Below are 20,764 nucleotides of genomic sequence, written 5' to 3' on the forward strand. Positions count from 1 at the left end.
AAAACATATACACAAAAACCATAACTTCCTAGTTATTTTACTGTATTTTACTCTTATCTATGCTCTTGAGGTCTATCATATCTATACAGTAGAAATATATCACATGCTACTATTGCATGTCTTTCCAACTCCATTTTCAGTGACATCACGCTGATAGCTTAAACTCAGCTAGGGAGGAAATATATACACCAGGGAAATTGGCAAATGCTAAAATTCAGGACTTCCCACTTTCTCACAACAGCTGCACTTATATGTATACCACTGCTTTCAAAAGGTTTTTAAAAAAATTTCCATCCCCCCTTTAAGTAATATACCCATACTTCTATTTGGAAAATATTTCAGAGAACAAATAGAATTTTAAACAGATTTTAAAAGACAGGGGGTACAGGGAATAGGGAGTTATTGTTTAACATGCGGAGTTTCAGTTTGGAAAGATGAAGTCCTGGAGATGGATGGCGGTGATGGTTGCACAATGATGAGAATGTACTTAATACTGCTGAGTTCTTTACATTTTAAATGGCTAAAATGGTAAATTTTATGTGTATTTAAACGCAATTTAAAAACTTTTTAAAAGAAGAAAAACAGTTTGAGAGTAGAATGTTATCCTCCTTGAAGAATTGAACAGAGCATTTTGTGATGAAACCTAGGGGAAGTATTTACTTATTAGCGAAGTCAGTGGGCTGTGGATTAAGCAGGGAACAAAAAAGGAAAAAGGGTGCCAATGCAATGTTGAGAAACAGAAAAACAATGAAGATTCTCTGATCTGAACCCCTCATTTTATAAATGAAGAAATAGTCTAAGTGACTTCCTTCTAGTTCTATTTTCATTACTCTGTTTTTATGTAGACCAAAGTTATACATGACATTAAATCCAATAAGAATCACATACACGGGGGAAAATGTAAAGACTTTACCTAATATTAAATTTAAACAGTTTTTTTTAAGTTTTAAATCTCATATCTCTGCAGTTAGTCCATTAAAAAATTCTCTCTGAATATAACCTGGTAGTATGGTACAGAAGAAAAGAAAATAAGAGGATTGAGATATGTGGCAGAAGTTCTAGTCCTGGTCTCACTAACCAGCTATGTGGCCTCCAGTATCTTCCCTCTCTCTGAGTCTCTCCTGTTAAATGAGAGTGATGGAAATCTAGTCCCTTTCAACACTAAACTTCTATTATTTCATTATACTACAAATAAACCAAAGTTTAATTTGTCAAAATGTTAAAATTAAGGAAAGTGTTTCTTTTTTCTAATATATAAAAATTTGGGGCTTCCCTGGTGGTGCAGTGGTTAAGAATCCGCCTGCCAATGCACGGGACACGGGTTTGAGCCCTGGTCTGGAAAGATCTCACATGCCTCAGAGCAACTAAGCCCGTGCGCCACAACTACTGAGCCTGTGCTCTAGAGCCCGCGAGCTGCAACTACTGAAGCCCGCATGCCTAGAGCCTGTGCTCTGCAACAAGAGAAGCCACCGCAATGAGAAGCCAGTGCACCGCAACAAAGAGTAGCCCCCGATGGCCGCAGCTAGAGACAGCCCACGCGCAGCAACGAAGACCCAACGCAGCCAAAAATAATTAAAAAAAAAAAAAAATTTGACCTTTGCGTTTCAGATTTTAATGTATGTATTGAAAACTACCTTCTACTATTTGTTTTCTTCCTAAACAAAGACGACTGTTGCTTCAGTTTCGGCTGCATCATTTCTGCAACCTGCCCATTGTTCTTCCCAAACACCAAAACCCTATAAGCAATATTGCACTACTCAGAACTATTTACACAGCAGAGACAATATCGATAGGGTTCTAGGATCTGGTGATAAACAGGAAAATTTTTAGTTACACGGTAGGAAATTTACTGACCAATTATGACAGTCTCCAAAACTCATTAGTGTCTGATTAATGGAACAAAATGATATTGCTAAACTTCATTCACATTGGAAGCCTTATAAACAATGAGGTTGCTTTTTAATTAGTTTTAGCTACCTGTCTTATTTTTAGGCATATTAGAATATTTAAAATAAAAGTAGTGAATTTTTTAAAGTCCAAGACATTCATATTTCATATTCGCAGTGTTTCTCTAAATCAGTAATAAAAATAAATGGGAAAAGTTTTATATCAATCCTAAGAGTGGTAAATAAAATATGCAATTTAGCTGGGAAAAGTCCATGGAAATCAATGTTAAAGCCCCAAAGACCACCAAATTACATTCTGCCAATTGGACATCCTTGGAAGAAGACTGGGATTGTAAGGAAGATACTGTACAAATGGGAAAAAAATACTTCAGGAAATAATTTAGAGTTTTAGAGAGCATGCCACATATTTCACAAACACAACATTCTGTCATACTAGTTTTTATTATGATAAGCTTAAGGCTTTAGATAAAAGGCACACTGTATGACATACCACTCAAGTATTTGGCAGCAAGGAGAAAAGAACATAATTGCAGTACAGTTTAAAAAAACATTTCCTCTTTACAAAAACCCATAGATTCCCACTGCCACAATAATGCTCCCTTTCAAAATGACCAGCTCCAAACACATCCTCTTCTGAGAGAGCCTGTCTCAACAACATCAAAACACAGGGAAATGAAGGGGGAAAATATGGCAGCCTTGCCTATGGTGAGAGGAGTTGGTAGAGGTATGTTCTGGACTCAGTAGCTAGGCTTAGAAATACATTTTCCATAGAAACATTGTTTTAAGGGCAAATTAGGTATCTTAATACTCCTAGATCTAGGTTAGCCATATTATCAACCAAAGAATCTACTTAAAGCACCCCTTACATTCCCATCTCTCCAATACAGGTTTAGAAACACCTTTATCTACTCTCATATTTTTTTCATGGCTAAGGTTTACCAAGTCATGTCTTATATTACAATCATTTGTTTGCATGGTAGTGTCACCATTTGATTTCAAGTTTCTTGCTGGCAAGAGCCTTGTCTTTTCACTTGTATATCCCTGGTTTTTAATATGCAGTGAAAAAAGGGAATAGATTAAAGAACATTTATTCATTTGAAAGAACAGCCTGGGAATCCAACCACATTCTAAAGCCTGTTTTAATAAATATTTCAAGCTCTTAACAAGTTGAGCGCCACCTCTAATGTCTACACAATCACAATTCGTTTTTTGTATATTTCTTCTAGAGAGTTGACTATTATCCACTCTCTTCCAGAGAGAACAAACACATGTCTATGCTTGTCTGAAACAGATAAGCAGCAATATGCACAAGCACCCAGTTACAGACATGTTATTTCAGGCAAATAACGACATCAAAGCAGAAGAAAGTGTGAAGTTTCAGGTTCATCAGTTCCTAATCTGCAGGCTTTTATGTAACATTAAGAGAGTAGTACACATGAACCTGACTTTATCAGTTAAAGTAGTCTATTTTTTTTTTTTAAGCTTTCAGGATCTTAGGTTATTTATGTTAACTGTGCTATGGACACATAATAGACTACAGGGACAGATTTAGATTTTCATAATATATAGAATGAACCTGGTTTAGAAAAAATTAAAATATACCTACAAAAGAATCTAGAATAGGGACTTCCCTGGTGGCGCAGTGGTTAAGAATCCACGTGCCAACGCAGGGGACAAAGGGTTCGATCCCTGGTCCGGGAAGATCCCACATGCTGCAGAGCAACTAAGCCCGTGCGCCACAACTACTGAGCCTGTGCTCTAGAGCCCACGAGCCACAACTACTGAAGCCCACACACCTAGAGCCCGTGCTCCACAACAAGAGAAGCCACAGCCACGAGAAGCCCACGCACCGCAACGAAGAGTAGCCCCCGCTCGCCGCAACTAGAGAAAACCCACACACAGCAACAAAGACCCAACACAGCCAAAAATAAATAAATAAAAAATAAATAAAATTTTTAAAAAAGAATCTAGAATATACAACATAGTCTTTTTTTTAATTAATTTATTTATTTTTGGCTGCTTTGGGTCTTCATCGTTGGGGCTTTGTTGCTGAGTGGGGGCTTCTCTTCGTTGCGGTGCACAGGCTTCTCATTGCAGTGGCTTCTCTTGTTGTGGAGCACGGGCTCTAGGCATGCGGGCTTCAGTAGTTGTGGCACACGGGCTCAGTAGTTGTGGCTTGCAGGCTCTAGAGCACAGGCTCAGTAGTTGTGGCGCATGGGCTTAGTTGCTCCGTGGCATGTGGGATCTTCCCGGACCAGGGATCGAACCCGTGTCCCCTGCATTGACAGGCGGATTCTTAACCACTGCGCCACCAGGGAAGTCCTCCTTTTCATTTTTTTTTTAAAAGACTTCTCTGTTATTTATGGTATCCTATGCCTTATAAATAAATAGGGCAATAAAGAGTGTAGAACACAGAAATCAATATATAATTTGATCAGAAGTCATTAAATTTCCCTATATTTTATCCAAAACCTTAACTGGGTGTTTATATGGAAGATTTTTTTTTTAAATTAAGGAACATAGGTTCATAATTACTACAGAACATGAATATTTACAATAATTTTAAATGTTCAGAATGTAATAAAGGAAAAGTGTGGTGGAGGTTTTCAACTTAATAGCTAGAATTGATGTTACTGGTTCTTCATCTCAACCCCCCTGCCCCCCATCTCAAAACTGTACTGAACAATTTGCAGTTTCCCCCACTTGTGCAACACCTCTGGACTTTCACACGCACTGTTTCCTTTGTCTGGAACATTTTCTGTTTCCTTCACTGGCTAATCCCTACTCATCCTTCCAGTCTCAGATTATATCTCACCTCTAACAAGAAACCTTCCCCAGGTTAGGTGCCTCTTTCCAATGTGCCCCCCACAACAACTGATATTTACTTATCCCATCATGGCATCTGTCTCAATGTATTTATCCATGTCTCCCAGATAAGTTCCTTAATATCTCGAGCCTCTGGTACCAGCCTGCCCTAGTAACACTTACCAAAAGAAAGTATGAAGTACTATCATCTAAAATTGGAGAAATTAAAGAGAGGAGAGGAGGAATTAATAAGAACTACTACAACTCTCACATCTCCTAACAAAAATAAATTGTTCTGAAAGGCTAAATTTATTTTACAGTCACTAATCACTACATGAAAATCTTAAGTGAAAACTTAGATTATTTCCTCATTTATAAAATGAAAACAAAAACAATGAATTAAAGAATCAACAATTGACTTATTTAGGACTTCCCTGGTGGTGCAGTGGTTAAGAATCCGCCTGCCAATGCAGGGGACACAGGTTCAAGCCCTGGTCCAGGAAGATCCCACATGCCGCGGAGCAACTAAGCCCGTGTGCCACAACTACTGAGCCCGGGAGCCACAACTACTGAAGCCCGTGCCCCTAGAGCCCGTGCTCCACAACAAGAGAAGCCACTGCAATGAGAAGCCCGTGCACCACAACGAAGAGTAGCCCCCGCTCGCCACAACTAGAGAAAGCCCGCATGCAGCAATGAAGACCCAACACAGCCAAAAATTAATTAATTAATTAAAAAAAAAAAATCACACTAAGCAGGTTATAAAAAAAAAAAATAAGTAAGACCTATAAACTGAAAACTGCAAAACACCGTTGAGAGAAATTTTAAAAGACCTAATTAATGGAGAGATAATGTTCATGTATCAGAAGGCTCAATATTGTTAAGATAGCGATTCTCCCCAAATTGTTCTTTAGATTCAACATAATCCCAACCAAAATCCCAGTACGCTTCTTTTTTTATAGAAATTGACAGAAAAATTATTTGGAAATGCAAATTAATTTAAAAGTTTTAGAAAACAAGAGCAATGGGTGACGCCTTATACTAGATGATTTCAAGGCTTCCTAACAAAAATTAACTCAAAATGGACTGAGATCTAAATGTAAAAACTAAAACTATAAATCTTCTAGAAAAAAACATTTGTGACCTCGAGTTAAGCAAAGAATTCTTAGATAGAACACAGAAAGCATAAACCATAGAAGAATAAAATGTATAAACTGGACTCCATCAAAAAATTTTAAGGGAGAAGGCAAATAGATAAAATTAAAGGACTCTTGTAATAATAAAAAGACAACTCAATTTGAAAATAGGCAAAAGATTTTAACAGATATTCACTAAAGAAGATATACCAACTTCAAATAAGCACATGAAAAGATGTTCAACACCATTAGCCATTCAGGAAATGCAAATTGAAACTATAATGAGATACCACTACACACCTACTAGAATGGCTAAGATGAAGAAGACTGACAATAGTACCAACTGTTGGTGAGGACTTGGAGAAACTGGAACCCTAATACAGAGCTTTGAAAAAGATTTTAGCAGTTTCTTTTAAGATCAATCATACTTTTATCATGCTACCCAAGAGAAATGAAAACATTATGTCCACATAAAGACTTGTATTATAATGTTTAGAACAACTATTCATAATAGGCAAAATCTGGAAATAACAAAGTCCATAATCTGGTGAACAGATAAACAATTTGTGATATTCTAGACAATGGAATACTACTCATCAATAAAAATGGTCCAACTCCTAATACATGCAACAACATGGGTGAATCCTAAAAGCATTATGCTAAGTGCAAGAAGCCAGACACGAAAGACTAGAAGGTTTGTGTATATGATTTCATTTTTATGAACTTCTAGGAAAGGCAAAACTAGAGGTCTGTGGTTGCCTGGGAGTTTGGGAGGTTTACTGCAAAGGGTCATAAGGGAACTTTTTATGGTGAGGGAAATGTTCTGCATCATGACTGGTGGTGGTGGTTACATGACTGTACACATTTATCAAAACTCATGAAATTGTACAACAAAAATTGTTGAGTTTTACTCTATGCAAGTTATATCTCAAACTGATTACAAAAAAACAAGTGATGGAGTCACATTTTATTATATCTCATAATTACAAAAAGAACATTAAAACATGTATTCTAAAGTTTTAAACTCAACCATTTACTATACAATACACAAAATTAACACCAATTAAGATTTGAGGCAGGTTACCACAGGAAATATACAGCAAAGATTGTATTCATCACATACTAATTCATCTTCAAACTCAATTAAAGAAAACCTGAGATTTGTCAGAACCTATCCAAATCTGTAACAGAAAGAAGCAAATGACAAAGTACTACTTGTTTAGACAAGCCATAACAACTTTAGCTATAAAATGTATCCTCTCAATATGTTTCATAATGCATTACAGTGGTGAATTTTTAATTAGTTGAAAACATTTTTTTTTCAAATTATAACTTTCTAAAACATATACTTTGTAATAAAATTATATAGTTTTCAGCAACAAAGGTTGTGGTAAATTACTCACAGACACTGAAGAAAGATGTAAGGCAAGAATCAAAATTCTGGTGTACATTCTGCTTTCAGATGCTTTGACAATACTATTGCACTGCTAGCTGTAAAGTACAGTAGTGCAATAAAGTCAGAGCATTCGTTAGCAGTAATAGGTAGGAAAGACACACAAGAGCATCTTGTATCAGTTGAAGCTTCAGTGTGAAAAGAATACAAAGAAGGGTTGCCTCTTTGGACAGAAGACATCCAAAACCTAAGAACATTTATATAAATGTTAAAAAAAAAAAAAAGAAGACTAGGATTTAAATATCAAAGTAGTATTGTTTTTTGACAACTAACCTATGATTAATATGCAAACTGAAAACATGCATAGATGTAGAAAGGAATTTTGTAAATATGTTATAAGCTGTATAAGTTATTCACATGGGTATTGTTAATACCTCAGGACTGGTATTAACAAAACAGGTTACAATTACTACTTAAGGCAAAGTTGTAAAAATATTTCTGTTCTGCTGAGATGTGTTGGTTAGCTCCTCCATAGCAACTGACTGATTAACTGCCATATAAAATTAGCCTTTTGAGTAAGATTACCAAAGAAAATAAATGAAAAGTGAAATAATATTTCCCAATTTCTATAAACCCTATCTATCTCTCTCGAATCTAAACTACAATATAAAAAGCACTTACCATCTTATCTCAAGAGTTCACAGACTTCCAGGGAATCAGTGTGTCGTAAACAGGATACCATTAGCCCTACTTAACTGAATGCTATGAAAGGGGATTTTAAAATTTCAGATAACCCCTAAAACATCTTAAATATAAGAGGAAACATCTCCATTTCCTTCAAGTGCAGAAAAATCAAAGAGAAAATAATAATGGGAGGAGGAGACGGCTCTGAGATTTAAGAGGTTTCCTTGGATTCAAGCCAATTAACATTCTAACCTTTTAACTGGTAAGAAACCATTGTGAAGTCAGATATCAACACAGAAATAGAAATAGTATCATAGTATCACATTGCACTACCTTTTGTGTACAATCTCTAGCTGTATCACAAAAGAAAGACACTAGACAAATACCACTCAATCATTAAGTGAAGGGAAAAAAGTTATAGAACAAAGATTACCCTACAATGAGTTTATTCCTCCATTAATAATGTTGACTGATGCAAAAACACTTTCCATTATTTTCACCAACCTTCCTTTAAATGATCCAGTTCAGCTACTTGGTTGGATTGAGCCTACTAAGAAATGAACTCAAATTCAGGACAGCTGGAACATGAGTGTCTTAACCTCAAATCCTAGGCCACATAACTCAGATATTAGAATATTTCAACTCTGCTAGCTAAGGATCAGGTTTTAAAAACAAGTATTTAAAAACAAATGTTTAAAATATCGTACATTAATGCATATATGTGGAATCGAGAAAAATGGTACAGATGAACCTGTTTGCAAGGCAGAAATAGAGACACATGTAGAGAACAAACATATGGACACCAAAGGGGAAAATGGGGGACGGGATGAATTGGCAGATTGGGACTGACATATATACACTAATATGTATAAAACAGATAAGTAATGAGAAAAAAATAAAATTTGAAAAAACAAATGTTTAACTTTCTGAATCAGGGATTAAAACTAGAAAAAAATATGAAAATTTTAAACTTAAGAGGATCAGGATATTTGTCCGATATCTTAAAAAATTAAGATAAGTTCTTTCTTTTCAAAGTTAGATAATAGGTATTCTATTTCACTTATTAAATATTCAACATTGGTTCCTCAACAAATCCTTTATTCAAGTAATATAAAACCAAAAATCAGAGTATTGTACAGGAAATCATTTACCTTTGGAATCTCAGAAAATAAACCAGTTCACAGATATAACATTTTTTTCTAAAAGCACATGGCAAATCTAAAGGTGAGATGTATGGTCTTATACTACCCAATCAGTACAAAGCAGTAATAATAAAAGTGTAATTGTTCAAATACAATTTTTAAACCCTAATGATTATCGAAACAAACTAATAATTTGAACAGGAAAAAAAAAGTTATGACTAAGTTAGTTAAAAGGAATTTAAGAAGAAAGACCTGTTTTCTTCTCTTCCTCTCATAAAAAGAATTTTTAAAAACTACCCCATCATTCAAACACCTAAAAGTTCGAGTCTGGCTACCTCATAATTTTCTAAAACCTATTTTTTTTTCAAGATGTACACGTAATTGCTTTCCCCTTAAAATAAAATGTGTTCAATCTTAAACATGTCCTGTGAGACTACTGACTCTAATGCAAACTCCAGAAAAGGCTTCATTGGTACCTCAAAATTAAAAGCCAACTTGAGAGGGGAAAAAAAAACTGTTAAAAGCAGAATTAGTATCATTTAGCATCTTACAGTTAGGCAGAAATATCCATCTGGAGGGAGGAGTTCATAATGGAGGAGATAGGCAAGGCAATGTTAATATCTGTGCCTGTTGGTGGAATCAAATTACAATACTTAACACTTTTTTTCTTTTGTTTTTTGAAAGACAGTTAATGATAAGAATAACAAAACTTTGAACTAAAAGTTCATTATTTAGGGTTTGGAAAGCTGCAGAAAATTCTTCCTTCTTTGCTGCCATTTCTCACCTTCCCAATTCCCACACACACCCCCCACAAAGAAAATCAAAATTCAAAACGTTAGAAGCAAATGAAAGTCAGTTTTGTATATGAGAGCCACTACAATTCATTAATACATCAGAAGAAAACAGTAATAAGATATATCAAGGTCTGGCATTTTCTGGGGGTGAGGATCTTCCAAGATCACTACACATTGCAGGTATTAAAGAGACCCGAGGTTCAGCTTGGAGAAGAGTAGCACAGGCACAAATGATACTTAAGGACTAACGCCAAGGAATGGCAGGGAGAAGAGGAGGGGACTGTGATGGAGATTTTGGCTTTTTTACTTAATCTTGTTATTTTTCTTCAACAAAAAAACGGACAGGAGTTCAGTGATGCGTGCGTCCTCCAACTTCCCCATTTTAAAGGAAGCCAGCCCAATCCAAACACTCGTAATGCATTGGGGGTAAAGGGACTGAAGATAGAACAACGGAACTAAGAAAAAAGCGCGGGCGATCAAGCCGGTAGTCTAGGGATGGGAGGGAGAGAATAAAGAGGACAAGTGAGGGTAGAATCCAAAGAAAAAACTAGGACGGCCCTCCAGTTTGGCGCCCTCGAGCAGGCCAAGCAGCCGCGGGAGTCCTTCCCAATTATTCGCCCCCGCCCCCTACTTTCACAATGAATGAAACTAGGCAACTCCAGAGCAGTGGAGCCTCCCACGTCCCAGGTCCCGCCCGCGCTCCAGGAAAAGAAGTTCGTGGTTGAGATTCCCAAGGCTCACACCTCTCTCCCACCGAAGGGCCAAACTGGTCTAGGGGCTTCCTTGGCCGCCAGGAAGTTGTGCACGCAAGTCTCGCATCCCTTCTCAGCCTGCGCTGGGCTGAATATGAACGCTTCAGCCCTAAAGGGATTTCTCTCCCCCCCTCTCTGTTTATTCCCCACCCTCCATTCCCCTTTCTCGGACTGTGAACAACCTCTCCCCTTCTTAGGGCGTTTAGAGACCATTACAGTCAGGTCTTTTTGGTGGAAATACACAGAACGCTGTTTGCACCAGCCACAGTTCCTTGAGAGGCGGAAAAGTGAGGGCAAGGAACAAGGAATTCCAAAGGCCCCGGACCCCCAGCATCTCCCGCCATTTCCCTCACGAGTTTCCCGGATGTAACCCCTTCCCCCCGCGGCGGTTAAGAGACCAGGCAGCGGCGACTCCCTTTGGTGCAGGAGGAGGAGCTCGAGTCTAGTCCAGCCTCCTCCGCCCAGGGTTTCCGGCGACTCCAAATTGCGTTCCACTTTGGAGGCCATCGGGGAAGAATAAACTACCCAGTAGATCTCCTTCATTTTACACTCACCATCAGTTCCAGCTTATCGACCTCCGCCTCCATGTTGAATAGTTGACATTCCTCAGACCGCGGCGGCGCTTAAGCCGCAAACCGTACTAGCACTGAGGGTCCCTATTGGACAGCTGTCATTCAACGTCTCGCGCTCATTGGTTCCTCCGCTTCACCGGCGCCCGCCCATTGGCGACTGGGAAACGCCCCTCCGCATGATACACCTTTTCTTGTTGGGCAAGGACACAAAACGCCGCAGGAGGATTGGCTCCTGTACCCTTTTTTTTTCCATTGGCTGCACCCTCATCTCTACTTTCAATTTCACAGTTAGAGTTCAGCAGAGAAGAGCTTGCGATTGGTGCAATCGGAAGAAGAGCCAACCAATTACACAAAAGCTTCCAGAAACAGCAAAGGGGACGTGACACACCTTTCCTCTGCAGCTTCCACTCCACTTCGCTCCCGCCTTCCCCCATATTCATACAAGAAGCGCCTCAGCTCTGATTGGCCGGAGTGTGGTTCTACCTCAGCCAATCACAAGCCAGGCTGTGATCCTACACTACACGCAGAGCGAATTGTGCAAAGACCAAGGCTACGATTGGTCCCTCCACGATAAGGTTTTAATTTTGAATTTTTCTTTATGGCGAGGGAGAGGCCACTGCCGGGACTCCATCGTATCCCCGGACTCTTAGCCTAGTAAGTGCAGGGGTATCTTCCTACGTTACCTGGGCTCGCATCTTCCGTAGCTGGGCCTGTTGCTGCTTGTGTTCTTACGGTTTACAGAGGTGGGAAGTTTGGCTGGACTCGGAGGGGAGATGGATCAGAAAAGAGGAGGTTTAAGGCTGGGTAAGAAGTGCTCCGCCTGGCTCCACTCTAATCATACTTCTATTTAATTAACGCTCTGCAAAAATATGTTTTGGAGCAAAGTCGCCTTCCTTTTGCACAGTCCTTTACGTATTTGCTGCTCCAAACGTGGTTCGCGGGCCAACTGCATCTGCATCACTTGGCTGCTTGTTTAAAATGCAGATTATCTGTCTCCACCCAGACCTACTGAATCAGAATATGCATTTTAACAAGACCTCCCTCCCCCCCGTGACTCTTATGCACTTTAAGTTTGAGAACATACATTTTTTGATAGGGAGTAGTACTATGTTCCTTAATATAGTCTTAATATCGTCCGACTTTCTGTGAGAGTATCAGTTTAAAAAGTGTGTCCTGTTTTCTATGTGCCTAGTACTGTGCTGGACTAAGCTTTAGGGAACCGCAATCTCTAGAGAAACAAGATAGGAGCTAACAAAGCAATGCTGCACAACATAAAATGTAATTTACATATAAGCAAGTACCAGCAATAGCCCTATGGATGTTCAAGAGGAATCAGTTGAACTGGTAATCGAAAGTGATTAATTGACAGAAAGCTGTTTGTGGGAGTGTAAACACATTTTTTTCCATAAAAATGTGTTTTAGGACAATATTAAAGAAATGCAATTGTCATTTTTAAACCAAACAAAGGGCTCGTGTGCCCGCAGTGCAGAAAGCCAAACTCTGACAGCAGGAGTTTGCAACAAAGATTTTATTGCAAGGAGCCAGGCAAGGAAGTGGGAGACAAGTCACTCCAACTTGGTCTCTGAGTTAGAGGTTTTTAAAGGGGAAGAACAAAGGAGTTGAGGTTAATCATCTTAGTCATCTGCGGTCCACCATGTCTTTAGTCCAGTGGTCTGTGACCCCCGGGATCTGTGTCAACATAATCTATAAAGGTCATCTTACCCTGGAAGATAATTCAGAACAGCAGATAAACAGTGATGTTTATCTGAAAGTTGTGCCTTAAGGCACCTGACTTTCATTACTTATTGTTGATTAGGCAAACGTGATCCAACAGGTATGGGCTAGGCCATAAAGGGAAGAAAAGAGGAAGAAGAAAAAGAACAAAAACCCGGGCATTAGTTTTCATTATAAATTAGACATAGGACTTGGTTTCAATTTCTGTTGCTGCCACAGCTTTGTAAGTACCCCCTGACCAAAAGCATTTTTTTGTATCACAGGGTGGAGTTTTAATAGAAGCAGCAGTGCCAACTCATGCAGAGGAGTGTAATTCTTACTCTTATTATTTATTGCATCTTCCTACTGGAAATAGTTTTGAACCCATCCTTTAACCATATGAAGGTGCAGTATGATTTGAAGAATTAACAATCTCCCTCACCAAGAGATTTTCCAGAATTGTATTAAAGCATATTCCTTAATCAAAATAGAGAACACTTGCTATTCTTTCATTCATTTATTGAATGAATGGTATTTAATGCCTGCTATACTCTAGGTCCTGGGGAAACAGAGATGAATAAAACTCATGCTACCCTTGAAAAGCTCAAATCCAGTGGGGTGACAAACATGCAAACAAAAATTACAATACAATATAATAAATGTCACAATAAGGGTGTGTATAAAGTGCTATAGAAGCACAAAAGAGATGATGTATCAGCCAGTAAACATTCCATAAGGACAGAGACTATGTTGTATCCTATCACCTACCATAGTACCTGGAGGATTATAAGCACTCAACAAAAAGACAAAGAGAGACCTCCCTGGCAGTCCAGTGGTTAAGACTCTGCCCTTCCTTTGCGGGGGGCACGGGTTCAGTCCCTGGCTGGGGAACTAAGATCCTGCATGTTGCAAGGCTTGGCAAAAAAAAAAAAAGTAACTGAATCTGGAAGGCTACATAAATTGACCTGGAGGAGGATACCCCAAGCAAGGGGAAAGGCTGATAACACTATAGAAAGTATCTGGTGTTTGGTATGCCTGAAGTACAAACTGTTAATCATTAGAAGAGATGAGGCTGCAAAGGGCTGTTAGAGCTAAATTGTGGAAAGCTTTGAAAGGTATGCTAAGGAATTTGGTTTATCCAGTGGGTGATAAGGATCCTTCAAATGCTTTTAAACAGGGAATATCAGGGTCATATTTTTGTTTTAAAAGACTAACTCCAGATGCAACTAGAGATTATCATACTAAGTGAAGTAAGTCAGAAAGAGAAAGACAAATACCATATGATATCACTTATATGTGGAATCTAAAATATGGCACAAATGAACCTATCTACAAAACAGAAACAAGACTCAAAGACATAGAGAACAGAGCTGTGGTTGCCAAGGTCGGCGGAGTGGGGTGGAGGTGGGGGGATGGTGATGGACTGGGAGTTTGGGGTTGGTAGATGCAAACTATTACATTTAGAATGGATAAACAACAAGATCCTAATGTATAGCACAGGGAACTATATTCAATATCCTGTGATTAAACCATAATGAAAAAGAATATTAAAAAGGAAAAGAATGTATATATGTGTATAACTGAATCACTGTGCTGTACAGCAGAGATTGACACAACATTGTAAATCAACTATACATCAATTTAAAAAATAATAATAATTAAAGAAAAAAAAAAGACTAAGTCCAGAACAGTGTAGAAAATAAACTGGCAAGGAGAAGGACTGAAGGTAGGAAGATCACTGGAGGAACACTCAAACCCAAACTGAGGAATATTTTCCAAAACAACTACTGGAATTCTTCAAGAATATAAATATGAAGAAAGGCAAATACTTATATAAAAAGGCTGAAGAGCTGTTATAAATTAAAGGAGACTGAAGAGATACTACAGTTAAATGCAATGTGGAGAGGGACTTCCCTGGTGGAATGGTAGATAAGAATCCACCTGCCAATGCGGGGGACATGGGTTTGATTCCTGGTCCAGGAAGATGCCACATGCTGCAGAGCAACTAAGCCCGTGCACCACAACTACTGAGCCTGCGCTGTAGAGCACGTGAGCCACAGCTACTGAAGCCTGCATGCCTAGAGCCAGTGCACCACAACAAGAGACACCACCGCAAGAAGTCCGCACACTGCAATGAAGAGTAGCCCCCGCTCACCACAATTAGAGAAAGCCCGTGTGCAGCAACGAAGACCCAATGCAGCCAAAAATAAATAAAATTAAATCTTTAAAAACAAATAAATAAATAAATACAATGTGGAGAGGGAAAGGAAGCAGCTGAAAAGGATATTGTTCAGACTATTGAATAGTAATTGAATATGGACTATATTCAAAAGTAAAATTTCCTGATTGTGGTTTTGTAGAATAATGTCCATGTTCACGTAAGGAAACTGAAGCTAAAGTATCTCGGAGTGAAGTACGATGTCTGCAACTAACTCTGCTCAGTCAAAAACTAAAAACTTTTATGCATGTGTAAGTATTTTTTATATTTATGTACATTTATTATATATTATATTTTTTACTTTGAAAAGTTTCAAACCTTGAGAAAATTTACAGGAATAGTATAATAGTCATATATCATGCACCTAGATTCACCAACTGTTATCTTTCTGTATAGGAGTGTGTCTGTGTAATATGATATGGAAAAATTATATAAATTACATAAATACATGGTTATATATCTTATACATTATCATGTATAATATGTATTATACATTGCACACACACATATATATATATATATATACCCCTATGAAGAGAGATAATTATCAGATAACAATTGGTGAATCTAGGTGAATGATATATGAGTGTTAATTATACTATTCTTATAAATTTTCTCAAGGTTTGAAATTTTTCAAAATTAAAAGAGTAGGGGAAAATAGACTATATCAAAAGACAGGGCTTCCCTGGTGGCTCAGTGGTTAAGAATCCACCTGCTGATGCCGGGGACACAGGTTCGAGCCCTGGTCCAGATCCCACATGCCGCAGAGCAACTAAGCCTGTGCGCCACAACTACTGAGCCTGCGCTCTAGAGCCCGCAAGTCACAACTACTGAGCCCACATGCCACAACTACTGAAGCCTGCATGCTTAGAGCCCGTGCTCTGCAACAAGAGAAGCCACTGCAATGAGAAGCCCGTGCACCGCAAGGAAGAATAGCCCCTGCTCGCTGCAACTAGAGAAAGCCCACGCACAGCAATGAAGACCCAACGCAGCCAAAAATTAAAAAAATTTAAAAAGATGGAAAACAAGGGAGAGCCCAGGGAAAGATGGTGAGGACAACTGAAGATATAACACAGAAAGGGGAGGGATGGTAAGGAGAAGGGAAAGGATGAATTAATCAGAGAAATATTTCTGATTCATGGTTATGAATAATATATAATTTTAATATAGTCTATTCTATAATGGAGTATTCTAATTTCCTCACTTACCTTTTTCTTTTTTTTTTTTTTATTGTTGTGGTACAGGGTTTTTTTAATTGGCCTTAGATCCTTTTCAAAACAAGGCAAGTAAAAAGAAAGGAAGTATATTTTTCAACTTAAAAAATAGGAAAAATGCTTTGAGTAATCATGAAAGAATGAGCTTCTATGTAGTGTTAGCAATTGGAATCCCACCTAATCTAGCAAAAAGAATTTGTATGTCTCATTACTCTTTTGGAAAGGGGACTTTACATGTCTCACCTAGATAAAGATTGCTATATACTCTTTTTTTAATTGGACAGTTATCCTCTGCAGAGTATCTAAAGCTTTTAGTAAAGCAGTGATAATAAAATCAACCTTAGCTTGCTGTGTCCTCTGTCCTGTTTGAGGTAGGAATTCATTATCTTTCACTTTTGGAAGAGCTATGATTATTTTTTAATATAACGTTAATCTAGGAATTATCTCAGACTGTGTCTTTCTATCCTGACAGATTTGACATATTCTCTTAATTCTCTGCATGTGTCAATTACTGTATTTAATTAGAAGGTTATTAAATAGTAATAATGACCCAGGGCCCAGGACACCCCCCCACACACACACATACAGAAGAGAGAGGAGAAAATATGATTTAGTTCCTAGATTTTTTTTCATTTAAAAAATAATTTCTGGACTTCCCTAGTGGTCCAATGGTTAAGAATCCGCCTGCCAGTGCAGGGGTCATGGGTTCAATCCCTGGTCCAGGAAGATCCCACATGCCACGGGGCATCTAAGCCTGTGCACCACAACTACTGAGCCCAGGCTCTAGAGCCCGCGAGCTGGAACTACTGAGCCCACACGCCACAACTACTGAAGCCCACGTGCCTAGAGCCCAAGCTCCAAAACAAGAGAAAAACCACCTCAATGAGAAGCCCACACACTGCAATGAAGAGTAGCCCTGTTCGTCACAACTAGAGAAAGCCCGCATGCAGCAACAAAGACCCAACACAGCCAAAAAATAAAAATTTATAAATAAATTTATTAAAAAAAGAAAAGAAAAGAAAAAGCCTGCACAGAGCAACGAAGACCCAGGGCAGCCAAAAAAATAATGATGATAATAATAATAATAATAATAATAATAATAATAATAATAATAATAATAATAATAATTTCCAGAATGACATACATTGGCTTATGTAGAACTCTTTAGAAATTTGAAGGCATGGGCGCTGGAACAACCACCAGGAAAGGGCTAGAAAAAGATGACCCAGTTTCAGAATGGTGGTACTCTTATTTTTCCAGCTAATAGTACATACCAAAGGTTAACTGTCCAATACTACCGGAAGGCTTATTATACTTAGAAAGAAACAAACAAGAAACGATAGTCCTCTGAATCCTCTCTCTATAATCCTAACTCCCACTAGCCAAAGGCAACCCTATCCACTTTTGTAACTGTTTCTGGTGTTTACCTCCATGTTTCTAAGTAACATGTTTATAATGCTCTTCCTTTTTTCTTCCCCCCAATGGGTTAAGCATTATATAAATTTAGACAACTGCTGATTTCCACTTTCTTTCCTTCTGTCTTCCCAATATATCATAATTTTGAGTTAAATAAACATTCAGTGTTCATACTATAAAATATTGTGTAACAGCTGAACATATAGTGTTACTATGATTTCACTTCTTTTCTCGTAGAACTTTTTTCCTAGACTTTTTTTTTTTGGCCACGCCCTGCAGCTTGTGGGCTCTTAGTTCCCCAGCCAGGGATCAAACCCAGGCTATGGCAGTGAAAGCACCAGGTTCTAACCACTGGACCTCCAGGCAATTCCCCCTCCTAGACTTTTTTTTTTAATATTTTATTTATTTATTTATTTATTTTTAAACACAAATTTTTAAAAATATTTATTTGTCTGCATTGGGTCTCAGTTGCGGCACTCAGGATCTTTCATTGCAGCACACAGGCTTCTCTAGTTGTGGCGTGGGCTCAGTAGTTGCGACAGGCAGGCTCTCTAGTGGTGCGTGGGCTTAGTTGCCCCGCGGCATGTGGACCTTAGTTCCCTGACAAGGGATCGAACCTGCATCCCCTGCATTGGAAGGCGGATTCTTCACCACTGGACCACCAGGGAAGTCCCACCCCCTCCTAGACATTTTTAATATACTTATTTTTTCAAGCTCTTATCAGTAACTTGGCCCTAATTTTACAGAAAAACAGTAAATTCTGCTCAGAATGATCAAACACACTAGGTAATTTATCCATTTCTTTTCTTTTTTTTTTCCCTACTGAAGCCCTCTGTTACACTTGCTCACTTTGCTGGCTGTGCACTGAGTGAGGGGTCAGGAAATTACTGTTTTTATAGGTCTCATGAGCTAAGAATGGTTTTTACAATTTGTAATAGCTGGAAAAAAATCAAAAGAATAATATTTTGTGACACATGAAAATTCTGTGAAATTCAAATTTCAATGGCCATAAATAAAATTTATTGGAATACAGCCACAATCATTTAAGTATTGTCTGTGGCTGTTTTGGTGCTGTAGTGGTAGAGCTGAGTGGTTGTAACAGAGACCAGATGGCTTGCAAAGCCTAAAATATTTATTATCTGGTCCTTCACAAAAAAAGGTTTGCTGACCCCTCCTCTAGGCCTGCTGCAAAGTTGTCTTCCGAGGACCTGTTGTGATCACCATTATCCTGGAAATTCCCATTGTTTGTCTTCTGTTCTCACACTTGGCCAGGTATAGGACTGTGGAATCCCCTCAGAACTGCAGAGTAGCTGTTGAAATCTGGTGTCATTCTCTTCTCAGTCCTCTATATCTAGACTGTGTTTTCTCTCTGGAAACTTTTAGAATCTCCTGTTTATTTTTGGCGTTCTAAAAGATGGCATGCCTCAATGTGAATCTTTTATTCATTACATTGAATGGACCATTTCAGTCTGGAAATTCAAGTCCTTCAGTTCTGGGGAGTATTTTTGTACTGTTTATTTGATAAAATTCTCTCCATTTTCTCTGTTCTCATCTAAAACTTTAATCTTCCAACTGTTCTATTATATTTTAAAAATTTCTCCTATTTTAATGTTAAAAATTGTTTCTTATCCTTATTTCATGAATGCAGTATCTCATTTTCTGAAGATATTTTCTTTTCTTTTTTTAATTTTTCTTCTGCTTCCTACATTCTTTCCATTTCCTTTGATTTGGATTTTTTTTTTTCTCCCTGTTTATTTTGGTCTCTGCTCTTCATGGTAAAGACTTTTCCTAGAATGATTGATGATCCTTGGCTGTTATTTGTCAAAGGAATACACAAAAAAGATAATTGATTGGCAGCTCAGAGTAGTGGAGGTGGGTATTGTCAACCTGTGGGCACCACAATGGGTAATTGATCATCAAGGACTTGGCCATTTTGGGTAGAATTTGGGCCAGTCAATTTCCCTGGAGAAGAATCTTCTAGTCTCCGCCAGGAGGAATGAGAGATGTGGGGGTTTGAGGCTGGGAATTAAATTTGGTGGCCTGTAAGACTTCCCTGGTGGCGCGGTGGTTAAGAATCCGCCTGCCAATGCAGGGGACACGGGTTCAAACCCTGGTCTGGTAGCATCCCACATGCCGCGGAGCAACTAAGCTCCTGCGCCACAACTACTGAACCCCATGTGCCACAACTACTGAAGCCCGCACGGCTAAAGCCCATGCTCCGCAACAAAGAGAAGCCACTGTAATGAGAAGTCCACACACCACAACAAAGAGTAGCCCCCGCTCACCACAACTAGAGAAAGCCCGCGCGCAGCAACGAAGACCCAATGCAGCCAAAAACAAATAAATAAACAAATAAAACAAAAAACCAAACAAACAAACAAAAAAACTTGGTGGCCTGTATTTTGGGAGCAGAGCTGAGGAAGGGGATTGAAAGTCTCACTTTTCAGTTAGGATCATCCCCTATCTTCTGTATAGTGACAGAGACATGACCCTGCTATGCTTGGTGACCCAAATTCATCACCTCTAGGTTCAGCTTCTCCAGAGAATAAACCTGTCCATAAAATGAAAGCCAGGACACTGCCAGGCTGTAAGGATGGGAGGGCAGAAGTCAAAGGCCTATCCAATTCTTATAAAGACTTTTAATCAATCCAATTTAAGCCCTACCCCAAACCTTCAAAGGAACTAGGTGCTTTCAAGTCCCGAATCTTCTCAGAGTTCTGGGAATGGTCTTGCTTCCTGTTGGCTTCCCTACCAGGCAGGCAAGCCTTAGCTTTCCTCTGCTCTGCCAAGTCAGTTACTACTACTTTTAGATGATTTAGTTCACGTCTATCATCTATTATAGGGTCTACTCCCATTCTTCGTCCTGTGGGTTTATGCCTTTTTTATTCCTTTACTGCCTTTTTCATGATGTTTTCATGATGCTCCACCAGTAGTGTGCTAATAAATATTTATAAATATATATACATAATTTTATTATAAATTTACTGATATTATATACTGTTATGGTATGTAACATAATTA

The 20,764-nt window shown here is 38.5% G+C and overlaps 2 protein-coding genes and 1 pseudogene across 8 annotated transcripts in view; 2 read left to right on the plus strand and 1 right to left on the minus strand.

Annotated features, from left to right (window-relative positions):
- SKA2 (spindle and kinetochore associated complex subunit 2) overlaps positions 1-11,290 on the minus strand; it is a 31,812-nt gene extending 20,522 nt beyond the window's left edge. The window contains exon 1 of the mRNA XM_082440196.1: positions 11,165-11,290. Within this exon, the coding sequence (XP_082296322.1) occupies positions 11,165-11,197 (33 nt within the window). The 5' untranslated portion in view covers positions 11,198-11,290. The remainder of the gene's footprint in view (positions 1-11,164) is intronic.
- The window catches only part of LOC309649739 (synaptosomal-associated protein 23 pseudogene), a 424,755-nt pseudogene that overhangs the window by 347,056 nt on the left and 56,935 nt on the right, over positions 1-20,764 (plus strand). The window lies entirely within an intron of this gene.
- The window catches only part of PRR11 (proline rich 11), a 276,060-nt gene continuing 266,705 nt past the window's right edge, over positions 11,410-20,764 (plus strand). For 4 of the 6 annotated variants that reach the window (XM_082440104.1, XM_082440101.1, XM_082440099.1 and 1 more), the window contains exon 1: positions 11,410-11,836. The gene's annotated coding sequence lies outside the window, so the exon portion shown is untranslated. Of the gene's footprint in view, positions 11,837-15,255; positions 15,365-20,764 lie in introns of all 6 variants that reach the window. The other 2 variants (XM_082440100.1, XM_082440102.1) reach the window with 1 other exon arrangement.

This window comes from Balaenoptera physalus (genome assembly GCF_965194825.1).
Source record: "Balaenoptera physalus genome assembly, chromosome: 20".
In the NCBI taxonomy this organism is placed as follows: Eukaryota; Metazoa; Chordata; class Mammalia; order Artiodactyla; family Balaenopteridae; genus Balaenoptera; species Balaenoptera physalus.